Source organism: Octodon degus, unplaced genomic scaffold (assembly GCF_000260255.1).
Source record: "Octodon degus isolate 3935 unplaced genomic scaffold, OctDeg1.0 scaffold00147, whole genome shotgun sequence".
In the NCBI taxonomy this organism is placed as follows: domain Eukaryota; kingdom Metazoa; phylum Chordata; class Mammalia; order Rodentia; family Octodontidae; genus Octodon; species Octodon degus.
In genome coordinates, this window is record NW_004524723.1 from 3,604,008 (window position 1) to 3,629,981 (window position 25,974).

Below are 25,974 nucleotides of genomic sequence, written 5' to 3' on the forward strand. Positions count from 1 at the left end.
AGCTATCTAGTTTTAAATTTAAAATGATTTAAAATTTGTAGGAATTTCATAAATTCTTTTTATCTTTTTTGAAGGTGCAACAAAGGTCCTCCAAAAAGGTTCAAAGGTCCAGTACATTTCTAATTTGGACTCAGTAATAAACATTTTAAGCAAATGCCCTGTGTGATTATTCTACATTCTGAAATGCTCAATGGCAAAGAGCAACAATTAAAAGCAAGGTCATAAAAATAATATCTGATATGTCAGAATTCTCTACAAATAGATGCTGTGAATATTGCTTTTTGTTTGGAAACAAGTTCCAGGCTTTAACAGAAACATATATACCTTGCAAATGAACCCGTGAATATGTAGAAACATTTTTCTTTGATGTTTTCATTAATTTCAAACTTAGTTATTTGAAGAAAAGATGAAATATGACTACAAGCTTCAGAGAAGTTACATTTCGGATGAAATGGGCACCTTCAAAGAGATAAAATGGTAATTTATAAAATGCCTACAAATTTTAAATCATTCTAAATTTAAAGCTAGACAGCTTACCTAAAATTAAACTTTCCTAAGATTGTACCAATGTTGTGCTCGCTTCAGCAGCACAGATACTAAGATTGTACCAATGTAACTTAGATGATGATGGATACTTTTCAAGCCCTTTGCATAAAAATGGTACTAAACAGGGGAATGCCGTACCTGGCAATGCTTTAAATAATAAATTGCTAATTGTTAATTTTAATAAAAATAATTTGAGAACTCTGCCCCTGAAATGAATCTTACTATGTATTTCATGTGTTCTCCATCAAAATCTCTATGTTCCTAAGAATGAACCAGTCACCACTTAAAAGAAATAGAAGGAAAGACATGCCTACTTTCCACTCAAAGTGTAGGACCTTGTTTGACTTGTGACACAAAGGTTTATTTCCATGCATGGGAAGGTTAAAGGCAGACATAAACACAGTGATGAATATAAAGATAGTGGATGGTGTGTGGAACAACTACGCATAGCAACACTATCCACCTGCCATTCCCATCTGTGATATCATATGTTTACAGTCATCTGCAAGCTTTATGGTTAGTCCCACATTAAAGAAAAAGAAACAAGTTTAGAAAAGTGAAGTGACTTGAGTTATGGCAAAGAGCATAGGCTGGGTTGTGATTAGAACCCACAAATCCAGCCTCAAAGTCAAGACCCTGGATTCTCTCATGTTGCTTTCTCAGTCGGACTGAGGAACAGAGGGAGAGACTGCTATGTCCCTGATGTCCATTTACCTGTAAGAGGTTCATATGTGACACCAGGAAAAAACCTTGGAGGTGTCTCTAAATTAAAAAAAAATAAAACAACTAAGGAGATACAACTTAATATATGCATTTTCTTGAGATTTACTTAAAATATTATGTTTTAGATTCCTTGAACACTACATAAACTAGGGCCCAAATGTATAGGTAATATAGTTTGGAGAGAAACAAGCAGAGTTAAGACATTCTACTCAAATAACAACTTATTTTTCTGTATTTTAAACAATAAGAAAAAATTTTAGGTATTTGTCTCCACTCAACAAGTGGAACTTATTTACAAATATAGCTAACAGCAATTGCTTCATTACTCAAGTCAAATCATAAAAAGTAACTGTCCACCAAAAATTTAAAAATTCTCTATATAGACTATATGTACCAAGTGTTACATCTAAATATTAACTATAAAAAATTAAAATTTACTTCCAGATAAATGATGAAATTGATTAAATCCAAGTTGGTAACAAGTTTTTCCATGCATTTAATAACAACATAAGCAGAATGCTTTGTTGATAAATGACCATCAGACCTATTCTTCATACATCAAAAGGTGACTGATATACTCAAAACCTGCAAAGTCCTACCCACTGGTCTTCCTCACAACACTGTCATCTGGAGTGAGCAGGACAGGTTCATTAGTAAACTGAGTATCGAATTTACCTAAATCAAAGTGTCCAGAAATATTTGGTTCAAAGGGAGGCACCACCTGCTTTTGCTCCAGTCAACATTGAAAAAATGTATAGTCCTAAGTATCCCCAAAGCCTGTTCAAGGATGACAACCCAGTTGTTCCTGCAGGTCCTTCAGAGAACTCTCCAGGACCCTTGTAGTTTGGAGAGACAGACAGGATGGTACTTGAACTTTTCCTTCCAAAATATCCTGAAAGAAATTACTGTTTGTGTTGTGATCAGGGTTATCAGGGCTTTCCACAAGAAGAAATGGAGACTTTCCAAACATTGTCTCATATATTTATACTCCAAGAGTCTACCAGTGCACAGCAAGACCATGATCTTCTCCTCTTAGAATTTCTGGAGCAAGGTACTTAGGAGTGCCACAGCAAGTGCTGGTCTTATCTCCTGGCTGGAGTTTTTCCTTACACAGGCAATAATCACTGAGTTTAATGTGCATTTCTGAGTCCAGTAATAAATTCTTCAGTTTCAAATTTCTGTATTCTTTGCTCATGAAGAAAACTGAATGCTACTCTGATTTCTACAGAGTAAAGCCTGGTACATTCTTCAAGAATGTTCTTTGTTGGTGCATATGGAACATTAGATCTTTTTCATTTATGTAGTCTAGAACATGAAACAGTCTGTTTTCTTTCTAAAAGCAAGAATCCAACCCAACAAGGAAACGATGAATCTATTCCTACTCCAAAACATGCTTCTCTGTCTGTACCAAATCAAGGTTGGCGCGCTCTTTCTTCATCACTCATTGCATAGATATGATTTGTTTTTTAAAACTGAAGTAGTACTTTGGTATAACTTCCTCACTCTATTACTTAAAGCAAATCAAAGTTCTCAAGACTTAAACTGTTGTTTACTGCTTTATTTTCCTGTTGCTCCCTGCTTTATTTTCTTCATCCACTTCTTCCAAACCCTTGTAACTTTTAGGATTATCATCTGTGCAGGGTCTGAAGCCATGGATGATGGATCCATTGGCATCATGGATGCTGGTGGCAAACATTGTTGTGTGCATTCAGCTATGACAAGTATGTGGTACTTCTTATGAATCAAAAGTTTACAGCTAAGACACTTGTATACTTGGCATCCAAGTCCCCCTATATGAGCTGAGCAAACAGCACAATAAGCACACTTGGTGATACATTTTGCTAGAAAAGTGTGGCCATTTGAACAATAAAGTTTTCTCCAGCTGAGTGCAACTTTATGATAGACAGATTTATGTAGTCCCAGAGAAGGCATTTGAGGATGTTCTGGTACACAAATGAGTTTAGAATGTTCTCATACACAAGGCACTTCAAGATGTTCTAGTACACAAGGCATTTTAGAATGTTCTGGTACACAAGGTGATGCATGAGTTCACAGTTCAGAATCTGTGTTAAGCTAAGGAAGCTTCAAGCCATCTGCTAAATGCAACTTAGGCGACATGTACATGGGTCTCCTTCCTCATCCACATAGTTTGTAGTGAAAGCTGTTTACTATCAAATAACCATGTGTCTTGAACTTCACTACCCTCAGAAGAGAAACAAGTCTCAAAACATAAGACTCCTCCTATCACCTCCCATCATTAAAGCAATATGTGTGGACTGCTGCTTCTCACAGTGATAGGAGGTTTTTCCATATAAAGAAGACATTTTCTTTGAAATGCAGTGCTGGAGATTTAATCCTAGAGAGCCATAAAATTTTAGGGTGCTTTTCTTTCTTATCATTTCTATTTAATTAGGTATATGGAGACTTTATCAAAATTTCTATGACAGTTTTCCTTATGAGATAAAAATGATTGTTTCAAAGTGTAAGTTCTAGGGAGAGGTCATAGTGGCTGCATAGCAGATTGTAGCTTTGAGGTGTGCACACATAATTAATTACTCATTGTTAGCTACTGAACTTACCACCAAAGTGTAATACTCACTATAGTAACATACTGTGTCCCTACAAATAATACAAAACTAGAATGAGCTAACTGGAATCAGCCCTTGCTGATCATTGCATGGAGTTGGCCAGAGTCATGCAGCTCATACCTCAGTAGTCTCTTGCTCCATGGCTACTCTGTAATGGCAAGTAAAGCAGGGTTAGGCAGATTGGGGTTGCCAATTTTTTTCTGGTTAGGCCTTATTTTCTGGAAAACATAGAGTGTGGCAGGACAGTACATGGCAACTGCATGGCAGGTAATCTTTGTAAAGCCTGAAAACCATCACTCCAGTTGGGAGGATGAACACATACATATAGCATTTCAAACTTTCCTTATGGCCAACTGAAATCACTTGCTGTCCTCCTATCCCAACCAGTCCATGTATTATGTCTCTCAAGAGGGTATTTTGCATCTTGTAGATATGAGGAAGCTATAACTATTCAGGAAGTAGTTATTTTATTTTATTTTATTCTTTTTTTGTGGTGGTAACAGGAATCAAACTCAGGACCTTGTGATTGTCAGGCAAGCAGTTATTCCACTGAGCTATTTCCCCAGCCCTGTCAGGAAGTAGTTTTGTTTTTTTTTTTAAGAGCTTACTCAATTAGTATAACCACACTTATGTGAGAAAACTGATTCAGAGCAACTCCTCACTCTCCCAACATGCCAGAGTATACCATGCAGGAGGAGCAGCACCTCCCCAAGATGAGAAAGGCATTCTGGGTAGAGCACTGGTGAACTGCCTCAAAAGGGTCACACGTGGGCAACAAGACCACAAGTTTTCTGTCAGTGATACACTGGGCTTGAAAGCACAGCTGCCTATAGATTCAGAGATTTTAACAACAGTGTTAATAAATGTCTAATAACCAACATATATATGTATGTATGCATTTGTATTACATGTATACACATAAGTGTATTACAAATTTTGCATATGTAAAGGGCATGTTACACACAATTTACAAAGAATAATAATATTCACAGGCTCTTTACAATGAAGTTTCACAGATACTCTTGTATCAACAGTCGACCTGTTTGCAACTGACAAACTCATATAGTTACAAAACAAACACTGGGTCCCTCACATTAAATAGTGAGAGAAAAGTGCAAATATCTGAAGACTTATGTCAGCCTATTACTTGCTTATCAACAATGTGAGTGACTTTTTTGCTGAATCTAATGATGATTTTTGGATAGGAGAAGAACATTTTCATTTTGTGTGTAATATACAATGTAACAGTGACAGGCAAGCACATTTTTAAATTAAGCACATTTTAAACATTATTTTTCCTAATTTTCCTTCAGACTGTAGTCAATCAATGAAACAATAAGTTAAGCCCCAGTGTGCAGTATTAAAACAAGTACCATAGAAATCATTCTGGTATAAAACTTCTACCAGTCCTGGGACTGTAGCTCGGTAGTGTAGCACTTGCCTCACTCATGTGTGGCTTTGGGTTCCACTGTCAGCGCCACAAGCAAACAGACATACAACCTTTTTCCCATGTTTTTTTAAAACTACCAGTGTGAAATTACCAAATGGAAAATGAAAAGAGATGACCGGTAGTACATTTTACAGCCCTTATACAATAGAGGAATAAAATAGAACAATCTCAAGAACACAAGATAATAATAAAACAGTAAAATAATCAGAAAGGAGTTTGGGAGATTTTTATTATCTTTATGTTTAATATAGCATACTTCATTATAAATGTAGAAGATTTACCTTTAAGTAATGCTACGTTTAACAACTAGCTCACAAAATCCCTGAAAATTTAATAGCTGGCTGTCTATTAGCTGGTCTGAGCCAGGCTCCTACATACCACAGGCTCCAAGGAGGCTGCTTAATCTCTGAGCTTCAGCGCACCTCTCTGCGAAACTGGCTAATAAGGTTTCTGGCCAAGGGCTGGCCACGTAGTAAGTAAATGGCGGCAGTAAGTATGATTTCTACTGCATTATTATCTATAATAAACTGTATTATTGCTGCATTACTGTTTATAACAAATGCAAAATAGTTTCCCTGTTCTCAACATCAGTGATCACTGTGCTTTCATCCCTTTGCCCTCTGCACAGAGAATGTATGGACATTAAACAGACACTCAGCACACACACACACACACACACACACACACACACACACACACACATGCAAATATGCCTGACATGTTTGCAGTATGTACAGATGATCTGGGCCCGTCACCCTTGGGAGATGAGCAGAGCCACTGAAAATTACCAACGTTTCCTATGAAAATGGGCCACAAATGGATAGAAGACCAATTGTTGCAGCTATCTGGCAGCAGCTTCAGTGTTCGACAAATACAGCAGAGCATGCTCCTACCCTGCCAGCCCCTTCTCCTGTACCCTTCCACCACCAGCAGCAGATCCCTGGGCCTCACCTGCTCAGCCTTCTGATGGAAAACAGCAGACATGGCCAGAATGGTGCTGCGTTCATCCAGGGCAGCTGCAAAGCTTTTCCACTCCTGGTCTAGCTGCGTGGAGATCTGCTTGATTTGCTGGGAGGCATAATGGCCAGCCTCAGACAGGCGGGAGGCCACGGACATGATGCGGTTGATGTTGACATAAGCATTCTGGAAGAGGCAAAGAAGAGTGCATGCTTAGTAGGGCAGGCTTAAAAGACATCCATTGAGCACTTTTGGGGTAGGTGTTTATCTAGGGAAGTGGAGTACTTGAAAAAGAAAGTTTGAGAGAAGCTGGTATAGACCATATTGGTATACCTGATCCAGGCCTAAAAGAAATCTTCTATAACTTAAAATCCTGGCAAATAGCAGGGACAGTACCTGAGAGCTCTCCTTCTGAGAACCCAGTATAGATTTTGTACCCAGCTATTCTTATCCTATTAATGCAGTTCCTTTATATGGACTACCATATATAAACTTCACAGCCATCTTATAAGGTCACCCTGAGGAACAGCACAGTCCTTCCAAAGGCATGCATTAAAAGTCATGGGTCAGACAGTATAAGTGGAAAGAGGTAAAGACATCTCTCTTGGTCAGAACAGAGCTACACCCAGGGTATCACTCCCACAACATGCCAGCAGTACTCACCAAATAAGGCAAAGGAAACAGGACAATTCTGTATGTCCCTGTCACTGGCCAAAATGTCACTCTTATCCTCCCTTCTCCCTGTCTACTACCAAAAGAGCCAAGGCCCTGGCAACAGAGTTTACACAAAGAGAGCATTTGGACCCATGACATTTTGCTATGCTAAAAATAAGGTATATGGTGCCCTCATACTCCTTTTTGACTTAGGCACATTTTCTACCTGGTGCCAAAAGGTACCCCCCAAAAACTTTTGTCATGACTCTCTTGACTCATTCTCTTTTATTTTGTATTTTGTTTACATTCAATCCCATGATTTCCAGTTAAAAATTTATGAACATGTGTGTTATTTCCAAGTAGGCCAGCAAAAAAAAAAAACCTTCCAAAAATGAGAAGCAAAAGAAAACCCCTATAAATGTAATACAGTAGTGATCTGCATTATTTTTAACTGCTCCATCCTATTAATTGTCTGTGCTGCCAACACAATTAAGTTTATATTGAGGCATCCACAGACCACTTTTCTGAATCACATACTGTCTGCCCAAAAAAGGATCAGGGAGGTGAGTTATCACACACCTTCACTCTTTGTTACGGGTCTTCAAGTGACATTAAATACTCATCAGCACCACTACTTTCTCAAAGCTCAACTAGCTAAGGTGTAGTTCACTAATGGTAGGTAGTTTTAAGGAAGGATTTTTATTTTCCTGTGCCACATTCCTCACGGTCACTATCCATCTCAACTGTTCCTAACCTCCAAGAACTACACTGCAAACATGGGCCAGCTTGATAAGGTCATTCTTAATTTAAAAGGCCTCTATGGAAGTTTAAAAGGTTAAGTGAGGTACTTAACACAAATCCATCCTAATGCCTAGTGACCCCATGCACCATGTCTGTTTTTAGCTTGCTGTGAGACCCTCCTGACACAATATATTTCCCTAATACAGCCAGAATAATACTGACTGCTGTTATGTGAAATAACTACCCTTCAGAGATTAGGAATCATTATCAGTCCTATTTTCTAAGCTAGGACACAAAGTCTATTGGAAATTAAACTCTATTTATAGAACCAACAGAAAAACATTCATTTAGAAATAGAAGGGGGAAAGAAAAAAGCATGAACTGATTTTAATGGTTTTGCCTTTTAAGGGAATAACATTGAAATCCCCCCTCAATTTCCTGTTCTTGTTACTGTCATAATTTGGGTTCTCCCAAAAGCACATCATGGGGCAGAATTTGGGGCAGATAGTTTATTTGGGCATGTTCCAAAGAAGTACAGTGAGAGAGAAGAGAAGTGAGAGAAGAAGGGATGGAAATGAATAAAGGATGTTTTACTTAGTGGGTTAGTGATATGAATAGCTGGGATTCAATACCTCTGGAGATCTTTTGAGAAATTCTAAAAGAATGCCTCCAACCTGCCCCTATATAGGGTGAAGAATATATGCTATACATGCACTCATTGTTCACTGGTCGAAGTTCCCTCCTGGGGTAAGTCCCTGGCATTTCCAGCCTGACCCACCAAAGCATCCAAGGTCAAAGAAGGATCCTGACATAGAAATGCAGGAAAGAAGCTATCAGTCTGCATGGAAATTAACTTTATATGATCCCCAGAGATGGCACAGGGGATACAAATAGATACAGATAGTGCCTAATAGAAATGTCCTCTCAAACTGGGTTCAAATCCTAGAATCACTCCTCACATCATTTGTCCAGATCTATGTAGGGTATTAAGTTTTCCTGTATTGAGAGAGGCCTTATATATGGCTTGGGCCCGATGGGATGCAAGTAAACAATAAAAACAGGGTATTATCCTGTCCCCAGTGCATCCAGTGCATGCTAACCTTCTCTCCCCATAGCCCATTAATATTCTCTTCCTACCCAGGGAACACAGGGAGGTGAACTTTCCAGAGCTGTCCCACTGTGGCTGCTTCCAGAGATTGTTAACAGCTTGTCACTCATTCAAATATTTATGGAGAGTGGGCCAGGCTCTGTGCTGAGGCTGTGTGAGATCAAAGAGGAATGAGACAGGATTCCTGCCCACCCATCCTTTGCCCTCAGGGCCTCGCAGCTGCAACTTAAGACAAATCCTTAAATAACTGTAATTTAAATCAAATGCAGCAAAAGCTCCCATAGTGGTAGGAGCAAGTCACTGTGCAGATCAAGAGGGAAGGGGTCTGAGACACTAGCAGGGTCAGTGGGAAGGGGCTTCCTAAACCAGTCAGAGGGCATAGGGAGGCTGTAGTTCTCCAAGATTCCTTCAACCCCCAGGCCTCAAATCACAGATGAAAGCAAAAAACAAAAATGCCACACTTACACTAGACAGCCACAGTAAATACTTTCATGTTGCCTTATCAGTGGATAAGGAAATGTATTACTAAAATTAACAAACAATTATGTTTCACAAAAGAAGTAAAGATGGAACCTTTTACAACAGAGGCATGAATAAAATGTTGACTTATGCATTTGCTCACTGTTTTACCCTAGAGGTCCTTTTCAGAACACTGAAACAGACAAGCTACATTGCCCAAATTCAGCATCTTCTTCACCATTTCCTTTACTGTGAACCAGAAAGAAATGGGCAGACAGATTTTAAACTGCAGTTGTCCCTGAATAGCTACAAACCAAATAACAAGGGTAGAATGGCCAAGAAGGTCCCCAAAGACTTAAAAAGGAAAGAGCAAGGTTAAAGAGCTGGACTAGGAGTATGAATAAACAGGGATGCTTAGTCATTTGGCACAGATGACATTTCACAGCCTTGGTCAATCCATCACGTGGTTCTTCTATGTGACTGTTTATGCCTCTGTGAAGGAACACTTGGGAATTATGTTTGTCATTGGGCCATGGCCAGCAGGAATGGATATTTTAGCTCATTTTTGGTCTTTTTATCTCCTACCAGCTTCCCCCTTCAACCTCTCCCACCTGCCTACTTCTCTCAGTCTTCCCTTCCAGCCTCAGATGCCTATCTATCTACAGAGCTTCCCATCAGCTCAGGGCATCATCACTGGACCAGGAACTAAGAGCTCTGGGATTCTGACTCCTCTGTGTCTCAGTTTCCTTAACTATAAAATGAGGATGTTGAACGAACTGATCTCAGACTTTGTATTTCTGAGTAAGTAGTTCCCAGGAGGTGAGGAGAGTAAGTCCTCCCCATTCCAGAGGTGCTCACAACCAGCCTCACTGCCCTTCTGCCTCAGCTTCTCATCCTGGCTCTGCTCAGTGCTTTGTAGTCTGAGTACTAAGGTCAGTGTTGGACACACTCAGACTCTCCATCACCAAGGGCCATGTGCCCTTCTCTCCCCTTCAGCCTATTCCCCAAGCTGCCCATACCAAGCAGCTTCCCAGACAAAAGAAAAAAACTTGGCTAATAACTGGCTTAAAAAGCATATTCTTAAATCCTTACACAAAAAGTCCTTTATTAAATTTAATTTCCGCAGAATATTCAGTACTGTAATCATTACTATTATTCTGAGTGCAGCAGTCTACACTGTCCCTATGAGCTTCCACACAGAATGCAGTGCACCTGCAGCAGTTTGCAGCAGCATCCTACTTCCCCTCAATGCCTCTTTCACATCATTTTCATCACAACTACATCCCAGAAAAGTTTGCTAATTCAAAACTCCTCTATACTGTCACTTTGTTCACACTTTTGCTACCTATGAAGAAAAGTCTTTGTTTTCTCATTTCATTCCTGAAGTCACTGATTGGAGGAGGAGGACAGAGGATCCTGCAGGATGGAGGCCCTTCTCCTAGTGCCCTATCTCCTATTGTGATCAAGTGAAATTGATGGATCAGAGCAATTACCCTGAAAGATTGACTTGTGGATGATAGACTTCAGCTGGGTCAAAATGGCTCCCATTTTGAACTTGGTTCCTGGTTTACTCCAACTGGTACAAAAATATGCAGTGTCACTTGCAAGACAATTTTCCACTAAGAAACACGCCCAAATTTTCATTGTAAATGAGATTTCTTCTGCAGAATATTCTGGAAAAAGTTGGTTCTTCTAGAAGTAATCGTTTAATGTAAGTTATGATTTTGCTAACCTTTAAGATTTGTGAGAGGCAAGCTTTCACAGAGAGCACATTGGCCAAGAAATGGCCGTGACTCATCCACATGGCTGCACTGATAAAGGTTCTACAATCTGAGGCACAGGATCTCAGGATAAATCCTGAGGGCATTTCACTGACCTTCTCAGACCCAAAAGCTACAACTCTTGTTGCATAGGTCCTGCTTTACCTTGGTCTTAACCATCCAGTAGAAAAGTATGAAGACGAAATATAGGAAATAAAGCCATGCTGTTAAGTTGAGCTGTGGGGGACTCCGGTCAATAATTTCTGACATTGCCAGTTAAACAGAAGACCCAATGCTATTATGGGCTACTGGACTCTTTTAGAATATTTTGCTGAGTTTACACACCTATAATATTCAATAACGGAACTTAGAAAAAATGGGGTATGCCTATGAATGTCCATTATGTATCTGTGTATTCAAAGTGGTTGGGATAGATATATAGTTGCATTCTCTTAATGAATAGAATGATTTGTTCTAATGGTGTTTGTAAATAGGATCACAAGTCCGCATCTTGTACAGCAATTAATCACTAAGAAGAATATATGCAGTGTATTATTTGTTGAAATTGTACTTCCGATTTGATTTGAAACTGTCTCATTGCTATCTGTTTATCAATAAAACTTTGAAAAAAAATATTTGTGAGAGGTGCTGATTTTTAAAAAATCATTTATTTATGTGGTACAGGGTCTCACTAAACAGTTGGGGATCATAGTGATCCTCCTGTCTCAGCCTCCTCAGCGCTGAGACATAGTGATCCTCCTGTCTCAGCCTCCTCACTGAAGTCACCACACCTGACTTCAGTGACCCACTCAGAAAGGGGCTGGTGTGGCATGTGATACTAGGGATTGAACCCAGGTCCTTGTGCTTTTCAGGCAGGCACTTAAATGGCTGAGCTATCTCCCAGGCCCAAGAGGTCCTGATTGTAAGAGAAGATTATTGCCAAAAGTGTGCATTATTTGCATCCCATTCACTTCACCCCTAAAAGCAGGAATAAACTTTACACTTCTGTTGCCATAGGTCTTCATTCCAAATCAGAAATCCTGTGAGTCACACGAGATAAACCAAGCAAGCATCCAGTTTCCTGGCCTGGAACCATTAACACAACAAATGTTCCATCTTTTCCCTCTCCTGTTCTAGTAGACTGTCATTAATTCCTTAAGTCATGTGAATCAAATCAAAGTATTAGTAAAAAGTACAACAGAAAGAAAAGTCTATCAGCTATTCCAACAAGAGACAGAAGAAGGAGCCTCTGGTACATCCAAGAGAGCAAGGCACAATGTCTGCTACTATTCCTGGAAGAGAACATTTTCCAAGGATCTGTCCCATATGTCCCAACCCTACAGCTGTCAGAGCACATCCTGTCCTGCGTACCATACACTTTGGTTGGTGGATAATTCTCCCTTAGGATTTAAGGAGCTGGACCCCTGAATAGTCTGCAAGGTTCTTTTCCTCCAAGAATTCAGAATCAGCCAGTGGCTCATTTTGGGGGCCATGTTCTTACAATGGATCTTTTCATAACCTAAGTTGAAAATTAGGGATCTCTATCTCTTGGGGTAGACCTTTCAAGATACTTGCATTGCTTAGGTATGTTAGCCACATCTAGAGCATCTGTAAGTGGGGAAACCTTGTCCTTATACAAGAGGACAAATGCTGTTATTTCTTATGGACTAGACTGCAAAGAGTATAGCATCCTCCACCCCATGCTGCATGTGGGGGCCCCCTTCGTTCTGTGTTCTAGAAGAACAGTAATACGTCTTCACCTTCAGAGAGAGAAGGCAAAGTCATTAGAGCTGTTTCATCTCCATAACAAATGAATCCTGAGCACAGGATTCTCTCTTCCACCCCAGCTATGGGTGCTGCAGCATTTTAACCATTACTATGAGAGAGAAGTTGTGCCTGTTAGGCCATCCCAGGAGGCAAGGCATAACCACTTTAGTGGGGCCACTTTCCCCACAGAAGCTCCAACCTCCTGACAAACCCAAGAGACCTTGACTCTCCAAATCAAAAGCCAAGGGAAAAGTCAAAGCAAGTGATCAGCTGACAACCAAAGTTCTCAGCCCAATCATTCAGGTCAAATCAGAACACTAAGTTATAAAACATAAACAGTATTGCCTCAACTGAGAAAAACTTAATGCATAGCAAGGAAGCACATCCAAATGTTACTGGTTATTGAATGCTTATGTTGTGCCAGTTATGCATGGTAGTCAGAACTTTAGTTTTTATTTTGAGACAGAGTCTTGCTATGTTGCTCAGGCTTGAGATCCAAATTTAGGATTTTTCTGTCTTAGTCTTCTGAGAAGCTGGGATTCCACACATGTGCCCTGGTGTCTGGAAGGAACTTCTAAGTTTTCTCCCATCTATTTTTTTGTAAATGGATAATTTGTCTTTGGGGAGAAAAGCATGTCCTTAAAACTATATGGGAGGGCCAGTGAGATAGCTCAGTGGATTATGCACCAGCTTTGGCAAGTGCAGGACCAGGGCTCAATTCAAGGTCCCTCATGTCATTCTGGCCCCACCCCAGGATGTGCGGACCTGGTGAATGAGTCTGGGCATGGTGGTGCACGCCTGTAATACTAGTGCTGGGGAGGCTGAAAACAGGAGGATCACTATGAGTCTGAGCTACATAGGGAGATCCTGTACCAAATACATTAAAAAAAATCTATATGGAAGATGATCTCCTTCCCAGTGAAGTTAATAAAACAGCAGATGTCTATGGGTGAGGAAGGAGCCAGAGGAATGTATATTCAACCTTCTGCATTTATCCAACTCTTTTGCTGTTTAAAAGATGGAACATAGGCATTGAGCAAGCTGGAACTTTAGCTCTACCACTAAACTGTACCCCAGCCCTCATTCTTCTTATAAAAGCATGAAAGTCATAACTAGTCCTTCAACTCTGTCATAAACAATGCTAGGGATAGTTGGGTATTTTTAACAGATTTGATAAGGTAGTACCAAATAGATTTGGCCAGGCAGTACTGTATCAACATTATGATTACATTTCTCCAGTTTTTCCACTTTGTTAAAGTTTTTGTTCATAAATGGAGGGTATAATTTACATAGCAAAATAGTAAGATTCTAATAAACAGACCTGGTTTTACAAGGAGGGCGGTGTAAAATTACTTTGTTTGAATTTGTTCATAAGCTAAGCTCATGCGCCAGTTTCATTTTACAGTGAGTAAAGAAAAGGAATGCAGAAATATCTAAGACCCACCTAGTAGGTACTTAAAGGTTTGTTAAGTCAATCAAGTGATGCATTCTTAAAGAAAGGCTGAATGTAACAATTCAGGCCTCTTGATTCCCACTCTATAAGAACACGTCTACTTATTGCTTTTTTCTTACGCCTTGTAACTTATTAAGTTTTTATTTTGTCATATTCAAAGAGAGCTATGAGCAATATTTGGAGATTTTCCCAAACAGCTTTCAGAGGTTTTGTGAGTACCATTTAATATCAGTAAAAAAAACAGAGATTGTGCCAAAGAATAGAAAACACTCAACTTCATCTTCTTTCTCCAGCTGAATAATGCCATGTGTGTAACTTAGATCTTCACTGATCCCAAGCCCACCTTGGGTCCTGAAGCTATTAAAGCATCAGCTTATGATTAATTAGTTTAACATCACCATGTAAACCTGCTGATCCCGCCTCAAAACATATGGACACCAGGATGAAAACATCTGGAGTAGGAACTGTCCATGCCTGAAACTCTACTATAACCAGCCACAAGATGTGATGAGCTCAAAACAAAACCTCCAACTTCTGCCTCCCCCAAACCACAGGGTACCCTCTGGGGGTGGGGCAAATAGGGCAGCTGATGGATGACTTTCTGGTCAGGTCTGGTCGAATAGTAGATCAAACCATGTGGAAGCCATCTGTCTCTATTGGGCAGAGAGAATAAATAGGAACAGGAACAGGTTGGGTGCTCAGCAAAGATAACACTGGCCCATGAGTTTCTTTGTCTCTCTTGCCTGACTTGCGGTAGCCAAGTTTTCTCCAGCAGTTGCTTCAGAAATCATTAAGTGTCTGGCCATATGTCCAAGGGCCACAGAAACCCAGCAGCAGTTTTAAGGAAGAACCTTAACCCCACTCCTTTCCTTTTCTCAGCACCAAGTGAAGACTTGGAGAGTGAGTTTCTTTGTGTGAGGCCTCACTGCAGGACTGCACTAGAAGGGAAGGGTGGCTGCAGCTAGAATCACATTCAAGGACACCAACAGGGAAAGTGATTTGGAACAACACAACTCAGAAGCGATGAGGTTTCAGAGCATTCATTTGTATTTTATTCCTACCCTTTTTTTTGTACAGAACCTGGTCACTCAGCATAGTCTGAACATCAGCATCACTCATCTAGCAGCCAGTCAGTGATAAGAAAACATGGACCCTGCCCCTTTGTTCTTAATCAAATCTACACTTTAACAAGATTGTTGCAGATGATAGATAGGTGAACACATGAATGCTTGAGAAGCTCCACAGCTGGGTACTCTGAGGAACTGTGTCAAACAAGAACATTTTCTTCTAGGATTTTGGACTCTGATGACAATAGCTAGATATTTGCCAAGCATAACATCATGCTAAATAGTTATCCCAAAATGCACGATCACACTTCACCTTTACAATATCCTCAGCACAAGCACTTATACCCTAGTTACAGAAAAGGCAACGAGGCTCTGGGACTTTGAATACCCTGACTAAGACTACAGAGTAAGGAAGGAAATACAGAACTGTGGTTCTCACTTAGTGCCATGCTGTTAGCCACTACACTTATAAAAATGCATTTCATTGCGCTTTAAATATGAAAGCAATTGAGCTGGTCGAGGATCACTGGCAACGGAGGGGGCAATGATGAAGAGAAATTTCTTCTGAAGCTTCTAAAAATCATATCCCAAAGGAACAGGACCACTGTAAAGAGAAATCAATAAAAATATCTCCATCATTAAGCTTCATCATTGGGCCTTTGACTTTTCCTGAAATTCCCAGAAAAGCCCAGCTCCAGAATGACCAGATGCCCCCTGCCCCAGGTGGATGTCTGCCATTCTCATCTTCCTTGGGACAATAACTGCACCTCAGACTGAAGGCTTGTTACTCTAGGCAACAGGCATTTTTCTTCACAGACCCACAAAAGAGCTCAGGATTAAGACAGCTGTTTGTCTTTCCTTATTGCTGGAATCTTAAATTTGTTATCCTGTGTATTTATCTATCCATCCATTCATCCATTCAACAATGCAATGAACGGTACAAAAAGGGAACAGACACCAAATGCCTATGCTCATGGAGACTGTGTTGGTAGGAGATTCAGACAATAAATTAATAAAGATTTATTACATATTTAATTCAGTGCTACATAAAATGTGTCTGGAAAAGGAAAAGCATATGACAGAGTTAGGAGTACTACATAAGACTGAGACACCAGCACAAAATTCTCTGAGGGGACACTTGGGCTTGCCTTGAATGAAATGAGGGGCAACCATATTGCTGCCTGGAAGAAGACACCCCTTTATAGAGTGAGCAGCAAGGCAAAGCCCATCAGATAGAAAGGACAATGACACTGATGTCTCAAGGAAGAGCAAGAAGCCCTTGATGAATAGGGCAGATGACTAAGTTAGAAGGTGAGAATGAAGAATCAGTCAGGGCCCAGCTAATGTAGAGCTCTGGATCCTATGGCAGAGACCTAAGCTTTCATCCTGAGAAGGATAGGGAGACAAGGAAGCACCAGAGCAGGGGAGTGACACCATGTGAGATATCTTCCCCTTTTTGAACAGATCCCTTGGAACAAAGGTGGAAGATGGGAAATCAAGCAGGAGCAACTGTACTATCCCAGGCAGAAGCTGACGATGGCAGCTTAGATCAGGCTGGTGACTATGGTTATGTGACAAGGTGCCAGATCCTAGGTATATTTTGATGAGGGAGAACCAAAAGAACTTACTGAAGGAAAGCCTTTAGCACTTTCTCATGCCTAGGCACCTGCGTGTGTCATGACCTCGTGATTTTTTGTACTGCTCATTGTGTCCTGACTTCTCATACCTCTTAAATTTCCAGATTTGCAAACATATCACTCTTGTGACTGTCATCAGTCTCTGCTCCTCCTCTGGGGCTCCCGAATACCAGCTACTTCCCATGTCCAGCATGGCATATGCATCACTGCTGCTGCTTCTTCACAGATATGTCCTGCTCTACAGTTTAAGGCCTTTCATGTACATTGTCTCATGCATTAGGTTTCACAGACTGCTTTATGACTTTCAGTTGAGTCTGAGAGATCTCAAAGATGAGACATGTGTCAGATTTGGCTGAATTCCAAATAAATAACTCAATAGCAACTGCAGACCTGGCAGCACACATGCAGTCCTGTACAGAAATATGTGTAATTATGTTGGTGAGCTGAGCTAAGGGACTCAGGGGCAACACAGAGAAGGCACAGTAAATGACCAGGGGCCAGAAGCATGCTGACAGAGGGTCCCAGAGAACTGTGAATATAAGCCAGAAAAGACGCCAGAGCTGTGGGAAGATGACCAGGCAGAAGGGTGGGGGGAATCTAGGGCCAGGAGGTGGGGAGGAGAATCAAGAGAGAAGGCAGAGCCAGGCAAGTGTCAACTATGAGTCAGAACTCTGAGTTGTTGGCCAAGTCCCATGGATCAACTCAGCAGTCTTTCAGAAGGGTCCCAGGTCAAGCACCTGAGCAACAGGTAAGGGGAGCCAGCATTGAGCACTACAGTGATGCTGAAATGCTTTGGCTTAGGCCTAGGAGCTCCTCTGTATTTTCTATTTGAACAGAAGCCAGTCCCCAGATGGGAGTGGCTAGAGATGGGGTGGGGGGTGGTAAGAGCAAACGGATCATCAGATGGGTTGGTGAAGTACAAAGAAGAAGTAAAGACAAGCAGTCTTTCCCTGGATACTTATGACACTGGCAGAGGTTGCCACTCTAACTACTAGGATAATATCAGGTGCTGTAGAGTTTGACCCCAGGGTTAACATCAGTCAGCTGATTTTCTTCACCTTGGACCAGTGATTCTCAAACTGGTTTTGAACCCTGTGCAGATTTCTTGGGTCCTGCTGGATACAGTTAATTCAGAATCTAGGGCAGTGAGACCTGATTGTGGTAATTTTTTAAAGTTCCCAGGTGACCCTGGTGGGTAGCTGGAGTGGAGGCTTACTGCTTATACCTTTCTCCTCTCTCTAGCTTAATGTCAAAGGTGCCTACACTAAAGATCATAAATAGGTCCCAAGCAGATCAGAAAATAAAATCCACTCCTCCTACTGAGTTTGAGGGAAAGGGAAATTCCACCCATGAGGCTGTTTGCAGAGATACAAACACTGTATCCTGTTCAACTTGACTGAGAAAAACAGAGCTGGCTGATGATACATGTGCAAATGTGCAGCACTAGAAGGCCTGCCTTTAGCAAACCCAGTGTGAATTGCTAGATAAGTGGACCACATTGATTCCTGTCAGGGAGAGTCACTTAGCAGTGGCTTTCCTTCCATTTTAAAAACTAAAGTCTCAGAAACAAAGAGGGTGAAGATTATAAGGAACTTGAAAGATCATTCTAGTTCCTGGAAAGAAGGTGTGCCACCTGGGCACCTCATAAGCATCCTGTCTTCAGCACACCCCTGCTGAAACCAACCCTCTTGTTCACTTTCCTTCTGGCAGTTACTTGGCTTCTGCTAGAGTCAGGCCCTATAAGGATGCTCCAAGGTAAAGGCCTTGCCTGGCTATTCTGTGCCTCTCTTGCCAAACTCGAGTCAAGGCTGTTGAGAGATGCTGTGCATTTAATGCCCTGATTCACTTAACAAATATTTATTACACATCTGTGAGGTGCCAGGTGTGGTTATAGGTCCTGGGGATACAGCTGTGAATGAAACAGGCCAAGCTTCTACCCTTAGGAACTTAAATTCCAGTCAGCAAAATGCTCCTTGCCATAAGAACGCAAATTTAGGGATAAATTGCAAGCCCCTTGAAAACAGCTCTGTTTGAGTTCCATGTTCCCAGACTCTAGCAAAATGCATAGGTACACAAACAATGAAAGTGTACTGACCACACAAATGAGTGACTGTGGAGTGGTGAACACAAACAGCTCAGCCCTGCTGGTGCCACCACTGCTCAAGGCCCCACTCTGCCAGGACCACTTTCCTCAATCACAAAAATGGTTACACCTTCAAGGGGGTGGGGATTCACTCATGAAACATCCTCCCTGGTCTAATTTAAAGACAGCTTCTCATATACCATGCAATCTACCCACTGAAAGCCTGCAACATCACTTATAGCATATTTGTATTTAGTATGGGTATGTGCAACCAATATCACTGTCAATTTTAGTACTTCCATCACCCCAAAAGCAACTGTGTATCTTTTAGCTAGCATGACCTCCCTGTCCCCCCTGCCTTCCACTCCTAAGCAGCAACTACTCTACTTCTGTTACTATAGATATGCCTGTTCTGAGCTTTTCATGTAAGTAGAATCATATCACCTGTGGTCTTTGTTGACTGGCTTCTGTCGCTTAGCAAAATGTTTCAAAGGTTCATGTTGAAGCATAAATCAGTACTTCATTAATTTTCATGGTCAAATAGATACTGCCTTCTATGCATATACCACATTCTATTTATCCATTCTTCAGCTGACGGACATTCAGGTTGTTTCTACCTTTTGATTATGAATAATGTTTCTATGAACACCTGTGTACAATGTATGAACATTTGTGTGGACATACCTCTGCATTTCTCTTGGGTATTGTTTTTGCTAAGACACAACAACCACCACCCACAAATTAACATAGGAAGGGTTTATTTTGTCTTACAGTTTATAGAAGTTCCAGCTTATAGTTCACTGGCAGGGAAGCATGGCAGAGGAGAAACAGCTCCTGGCGTGGCAGTCAGGAAGCAGAGGGAGGAACCAAGGGAGGAAGGACGGGGATAGCCCCTTCCAGGTCACACCCCCATGACCCACTTCCTTCACCCAGGCTTCTGCTTCCAACATGGATTTCACTATATGCTCATCAGTGGACTAACTGCTAATGCGTAGCACATAACCATGACCCAATCACCTCCAAAAGCCCCACCTATGAGTGCATGAGGCTCTGGGAGATATCTAGATATAATCACAGCCAGTATCCATCTAGGAGTTCAAGCACTAAGTTACGTGACAACTGTTTAACTGTTTGAGGAAATTTCAGGCTGCATTCCAAAATGGCTATACTGTTTTACACTTCTGTTTGCTGGACATGAAGGTTCTGATTTTTTCCGTGTCCTTGTTAATGTTTGTTTTGATCAGGACTTTTAGTGTAGCCATCCCAGTGGGTATGAAGTGGTGTCTCACTGTGGTTTTGACTTACCTCTTCCCAATGACCAATGGCATCAGCCATCTCTCCATGTGCTCAGTGGCTTTGTGTGTTTCTTCTCTGAAGAAACACTTCCTCAGATCCTTTACTTTTTAAAAGTGGGCTCTTTTTGTTATTGCATTGTAGAATTCTTTATACATTATAGATTTAAAAAACCCTTATGGAATTTTTCTAAATATATTCTCACAGTTTTGTAGCAAATCTTTTCATGTTCTTAATTGTACCTTTTTTTTGGTGGGGGGTGGAACTGGGGATTGAACTCAGGCCCTTGCACTTGCCAGGGAAGCACTTATTCTACTGAGCCATCTCCCTGGCCCCTTGGTATCTTTTGATGCACGAAAGATTTAATATTTTTTCTTTCTCTTTTTAAAAATGTATTTGGTTGTTGCAGGGTCTCACTATACAGCTTGGATTTGTGGTGATCCTCCTGCTTTCAGCTTCCCCAGCGTCACAATTACTGACCTGTGCTGTTAAGCCCACAGGGACTCTGGCCAGCTCAGCTGGCTCTATGGGTGGGACTAACATGGCAGGATGTAGGCAATTGAATGGTGCATGTGCCTAAGCTTGCCTAAGCAGGCATTTTATTCCACTGAGCTATTATGCCAGCCCAGTTTTAAATTTTTGATTATGTCATTTATTGATTGATTGATTGATACAGGGTATTGAGTCTAGGGCCTTTGTTCTGAGCTCTGTCCCCAGCCCTTATTTTATTTTATTATTTTTTGTATTTAGTACAGGGTTTACAGGGTCTCACTATGTAGATTGGACTCATAGTGACCCACCTGTGTTCAGCTTCCCAAGAGCTGGGATTAATTGTGTAAGGCTGGTAATACTATCTCCTCTTTCATCCTTGAGTTCAGTAATTGTTTTCCTGGCCATTATAGCTTAGTATATGTCAGTATTTTTACTCTTTTCAAATAACCAGCTTTTGGTTTCACTGAATTTCTCTATTGTTTTCCTTCTCATTAATTCACAGTCTAACCTTTATATTTTTTTGCACTTGTAGTCATTAATTTCTAAGCACTACCTAAGCTGTATACTCTAAGTTTTACTATGTGTAACTACTTTCATGTATCTTGAAATGTTTCCCAATTTCTCTTTTATTTCTTCTTCAATCTCTTGGCTATTTAGGAGTATGTTATATAATTTATATATATTTATGAATTTCTGAAATTCTTTTTGTCTTTGATTTCTAACTGTATGGTGGTCTGAAGTCATGTTTTCTATCACTTTTATCTTTTTTTAATTTATTAAGGTTTATCTTATGGACTAGCATATGGTCCACTCTGACCAATATTTCATGCTGTTGAAGTGAAAGTATTTCTGCTATTTCTGGTGGGGTGTTCTATAGATGTCTACAAAGACAGATTTGGTTTACACTGTTCTATTTTACTCAAGTGCTCTATTTCTTTGTTAATCTTCTGTTAAAATTTTCTATCCAGTATTGACAGTGTGGTACTGGAGTCTCCAAATGCATGGCTGAATAACTTGTTCCTTCGTTATTGTCAAGTGTTTGGTATTCTGTTAAGTGTATGTATATTTACACTTGTTTCAGCTTCCTGATGGTGTGATGCTTTTATTATTAAAAAGTTCTTCTTTAGCTCTAGTTTTTTTAGTGTTGATTCCACTAAACATTGTCATTAATATACTTTGGTTTCTTTGTGATTGCTGTTTGTGTATTCTTCTCCATTCTTAACTGATTTGTAAAAAATAATATGTACATAATGTATTATTGGGCCTAAAACACATAAACGTGATACATTTGGTAGTAACAGAAGAAAGGAGGTAAAAGGGAGAAACTGTATTGAATGGAGACGATAACTCCAGATACTAACTGGATGGTCTTCCATCTTTGTATTTTTAACCTATTTTGTATATTTGAATCTGAAGCATGCTTCCTGTGAAAAGTACAGTTAGATCTTGATTTTGTTACTTTTTTAAAGTCTCTTTGACAACCTCTCTATTTGACAATTATTTAAGCCTTTTGCCTTTAATATCATTATTGATACAGTTGAACTTATATGTGCCATTTTTTCTATATATCACATCTTTTTCTATACTTCTATTTCTCCTATACTGTTTTCTTTTGCATTAAGTACACATTTTCCACTGTAGCAATTTAATACACTTATTGATTGATTTTTCACTATTTTTAGGTTATTTTTTAGATCTAGGGCTTATGAAACACATCTTAAGAGAATTAGAATCTGATATATATTAAATTAATTCAAGTGAAATATATAAATGTTAAGCTTAAAGATCTTTATTTTCTTTCCCACATGTTGTAATATTATTGTTACATATATTACAACAATAAATATTTCAAATTCAATATGATTGTTATAATTATCCCTATTTATAATTGTATGTCTCAAGAAGCTGAGACAAAAAGGGGAGTTATTATGTATTTACAACTTTTGTTGTACTAACATTTTTTATTTTGGGGTATCCGTTCTGTGCATTCCAGGTACTATCTAAAGTTATTTACTTTACTCAATACAGATTTTCTTTCAATTACCTCCTTGTGCTGTCACTGGCCAACATATTACATTTCTATATGTTATATACCCAATGACACATTACATACATACAGAGTATTTTATACAATTATTTTTGAAATTAGAGAAGAAATATGCATTTATCTTGTATAGTCACATAATTACCTTTATCAGTGTTGTCTGTTAGTGTACATTCAAATTACTGTCTGGGTCACTCGCTTTCAGCCCAAAGAACCTCCTTTAATTATTTCTCTTCCCTCTATTTTCTTTGATCAATTATTTGATTAAAGTTTAACCTATGTATCCAATGACTCTATCAATGTTCTCCCAAATGTCTTTCATGAGATCTTCTATGGGCATTTCTGAGAGAAGTTTAAACTTCTCCACTCTCTGTTACAAATAAAGTCAGTTATCTTGGGAACAGATTCGGAGCTGTCTTATATTTCCACCTTTAAGTACAATCTTTGAGCTATCACTTTGGAGCTGGGGTTGCAGGTAGTAGAGTGCTTTCCTGAGTGACAATCCCATGTTAGGAACTAAACTCAGTGGAATCAGGTGAGTAGCCTCAGGTCTTCTTGGCTTGTTATTCCCAGGAAGTGTGATTAGGACTCCAAAATTCTCAGCAGCAATATACCCATCATAGGGGTACAAGGAGTAGATAGAAAAGAGTGGACAGAAAAAAAAGAGTCCTCACTTATAGGAGGCACTCACCCAGAACTTAGCTCCAGCATTATGCAGTCTAGGGAAGGAAGATAAATCTCTAGCTTGGAGTTTGGGGAAAAAGAGACTTTGTTTTCTTGTGGCGTTTCTAATCTACTAACTTTGGAGGATAGAGAGAACAAGAAAAGGTGGTCCTGATTCAAATACCACAGATACACTGTTTTTATCAAATTTTACACTTTTTTGAGTAAGTGTATCTTCATTTGCTGTTGCACTTAAGAGTATTTCCACAGACCTTTAGTAGTTATTTTAAAACAGTTTTCACTAGCTTTAATAGAGAGTACCTCTATAGAGTTCTTATCATATTGGAAATGCTTCTCTTTTAGAACTTATGATATTCTGTTTTAAGAGTAATTATTTTATATCTACAGATCTCCAGAGTAAAACAGTTCTTCAGCTTCAATGTGCATATAAATTACTAGGGAAAAATGGTAAAAATGCAAATTCCTAGGGTTCCACCCATATAAAGATTATGATATTCCAGGTCTGGGGTATAAGCGCAAAAGAAACCTACATTGTTTTTAGCAGGCTCCTTAGATAATTCTTTGAAAAACTTGTGTTACAAAAGGATAATTCATGTTAGATAAGACTGATAATGATGATCTTCTTTGACAGATTCTATGTCTATAAGGGACTTTGCAGCTATGTCAGGTGAAAGAAAGAGAGAGAGACAGAGAGAGAGAGAGAGAGAGAGAGAGAGAGAGAGAGAGAGAGAGAGAGAGATCTAGGACTTGTGTCCTAGGAATTGAGTCCTTATAGGAAGTGCTGCAGAATCATGAATTGGGGCTAGCAAGAATCAGTGATGACAGGGACCCATAGTCACGTTCCTCTGAGTAAGAACAGATCACCTGCCTCAGAATTTTCATTTCTCTTGTACAAGATCTGGCTTTTCCTTGATGATGCCATTTGTAACTTCTCAAATCAGAGGACATCACAGGCTTTATTGTAATTGGTCTGATTTGTATACTACCAAGTGACAATGTGAACTTCTGATGAGCAAATTAATAAGATTAAAGCAGCTATCAAGCATGCCACAGCAGAAAGACTTCCTATGGCCCAGCTGCATGTTGTTATCACTAATGTGAATCCTCACAGCCATAACAGAAAATGAATAGCATTTCATATTTTAAAACTCTAGACACAAGCCATTCACAATTTATATTTTCCCAAATAACTGGCTAATTAAAATTATAAATAAGGTTGTGTTATGTTTGTATATACTCAAGTGTCTTTCTCATGAAAAACCACAACAGCTATACAACTGCTCTCTGCACACTGCAATCTGCCTCACCTGCAAATGCTCATACTCTCATCACCAGAGAAGGCCGCAGTCAGGGGAAGAGTGAATTTATGAGAATGCTTTCCCAGCAAAGGAAGAATTGAGAAAAAGGAGGGCCCCAGAGAGCTGTGGAAACCTGGCTTTCTAAGGTACTACATGAATACAGAAGGTATTTTCCAAAATGGGTTTAGTAGGTGAATATTATTATCATTATGTATTACTGATCACATGAAAAGAAGTCCTCAATGGAAATTGAAAAGAAATATCTTATAATAAACTCTAAAGATCAACCAATTTTAGCATTTTTCTTCCTGCTTTGTTCATGTACCTTCTGAGTGGGGCATTACTCCCACACTCACAGTACATTAATAATTGGTGTACTTTATTGTACCAATTCATAAGTAAAATTGAGGAATTTATTATTTTTCATGATTTTAATGACATGCAATTATTTCTTTATACTACAGAATGAATTGTACTCTCCCCCAAATTTCTATGTTGAAGCTCTAACTCCCAGTATCCTAGTACCTCAGAGTACATTTGAGATAGGCCTTTACAGAAGTAATTAAGTTAAAATGGAGACATTACGGTGAGCCTTGACCCCATCTAGTATCCTATAAAATGAGCTTTGGAAACTAAAGGAGACCCCAGGGGTGTTTATGCTCCATATTCCCAGAGAAAAGGCCACCTGAGGGTGCAGTGGAAAGACCACCATCTGTGGGCCATGAAGAGAGGCCACCAAAGAAAGCTTGGTCTTGGGTTGTGAGTGCACAGAACTGTGACAAAATAAGTTTCTGTAGTTTAAAGTTTAAAGGCTGTGGTGCTAAAGTTTAAAGGCTGTTGTGTTATGGAAGCCTTACAAAGAAATACATTAATTGCTCTCTTTATTGGAGCTGGGTCTTTCACCAGTGTAACTCCTAGACACAGGAAATAAAAAACTGCAGAACACAGGTAATAAACAGCTGACCATCTTAATTTACAAGCTCTTATCTCCAGGATTGATTTAAGCTACAAGTTTTTTTGTACAATGGAGTTAAATCAAATACTGTCAATATGAATCAATGAATGAACAATGAGTCTTTAGTAAATGCTGATTACTAACTGGAAAATGTAACACACCTCTCTCTTTCACCTTAATTAGCCCTTGTTTATTCTGTGTCATTCATTCTTCTA

General features: G+C 39.7%; 1 protein-coding gene across 11 annotated transcripts in view; it reads right to left on the bottom strand.

Moving 5' to 3' along the window:
• The window catches only part of Kalrn (kalirin RhoGEF kinase), a 733,834-nt gene that overhangs the window by 407,988 nt on the left and 299,872 nt on the right, over positions 1-25,974 (bottom strand). For all 11 annotated transcript variants that reach the window (XM_023702250.1, XM_023702249.1, XM_023702247.1 and 8 more), the window contains exon 7: positions 6,259-6,450. In XM_023702250.1, the coding sequence (XP_023558018.1) occupies positions 6,259-6,450 (192 nt within the window). The remainder of the gene's footprint in view (positions 1-6,258; positions 6,451-25,974) is intronic.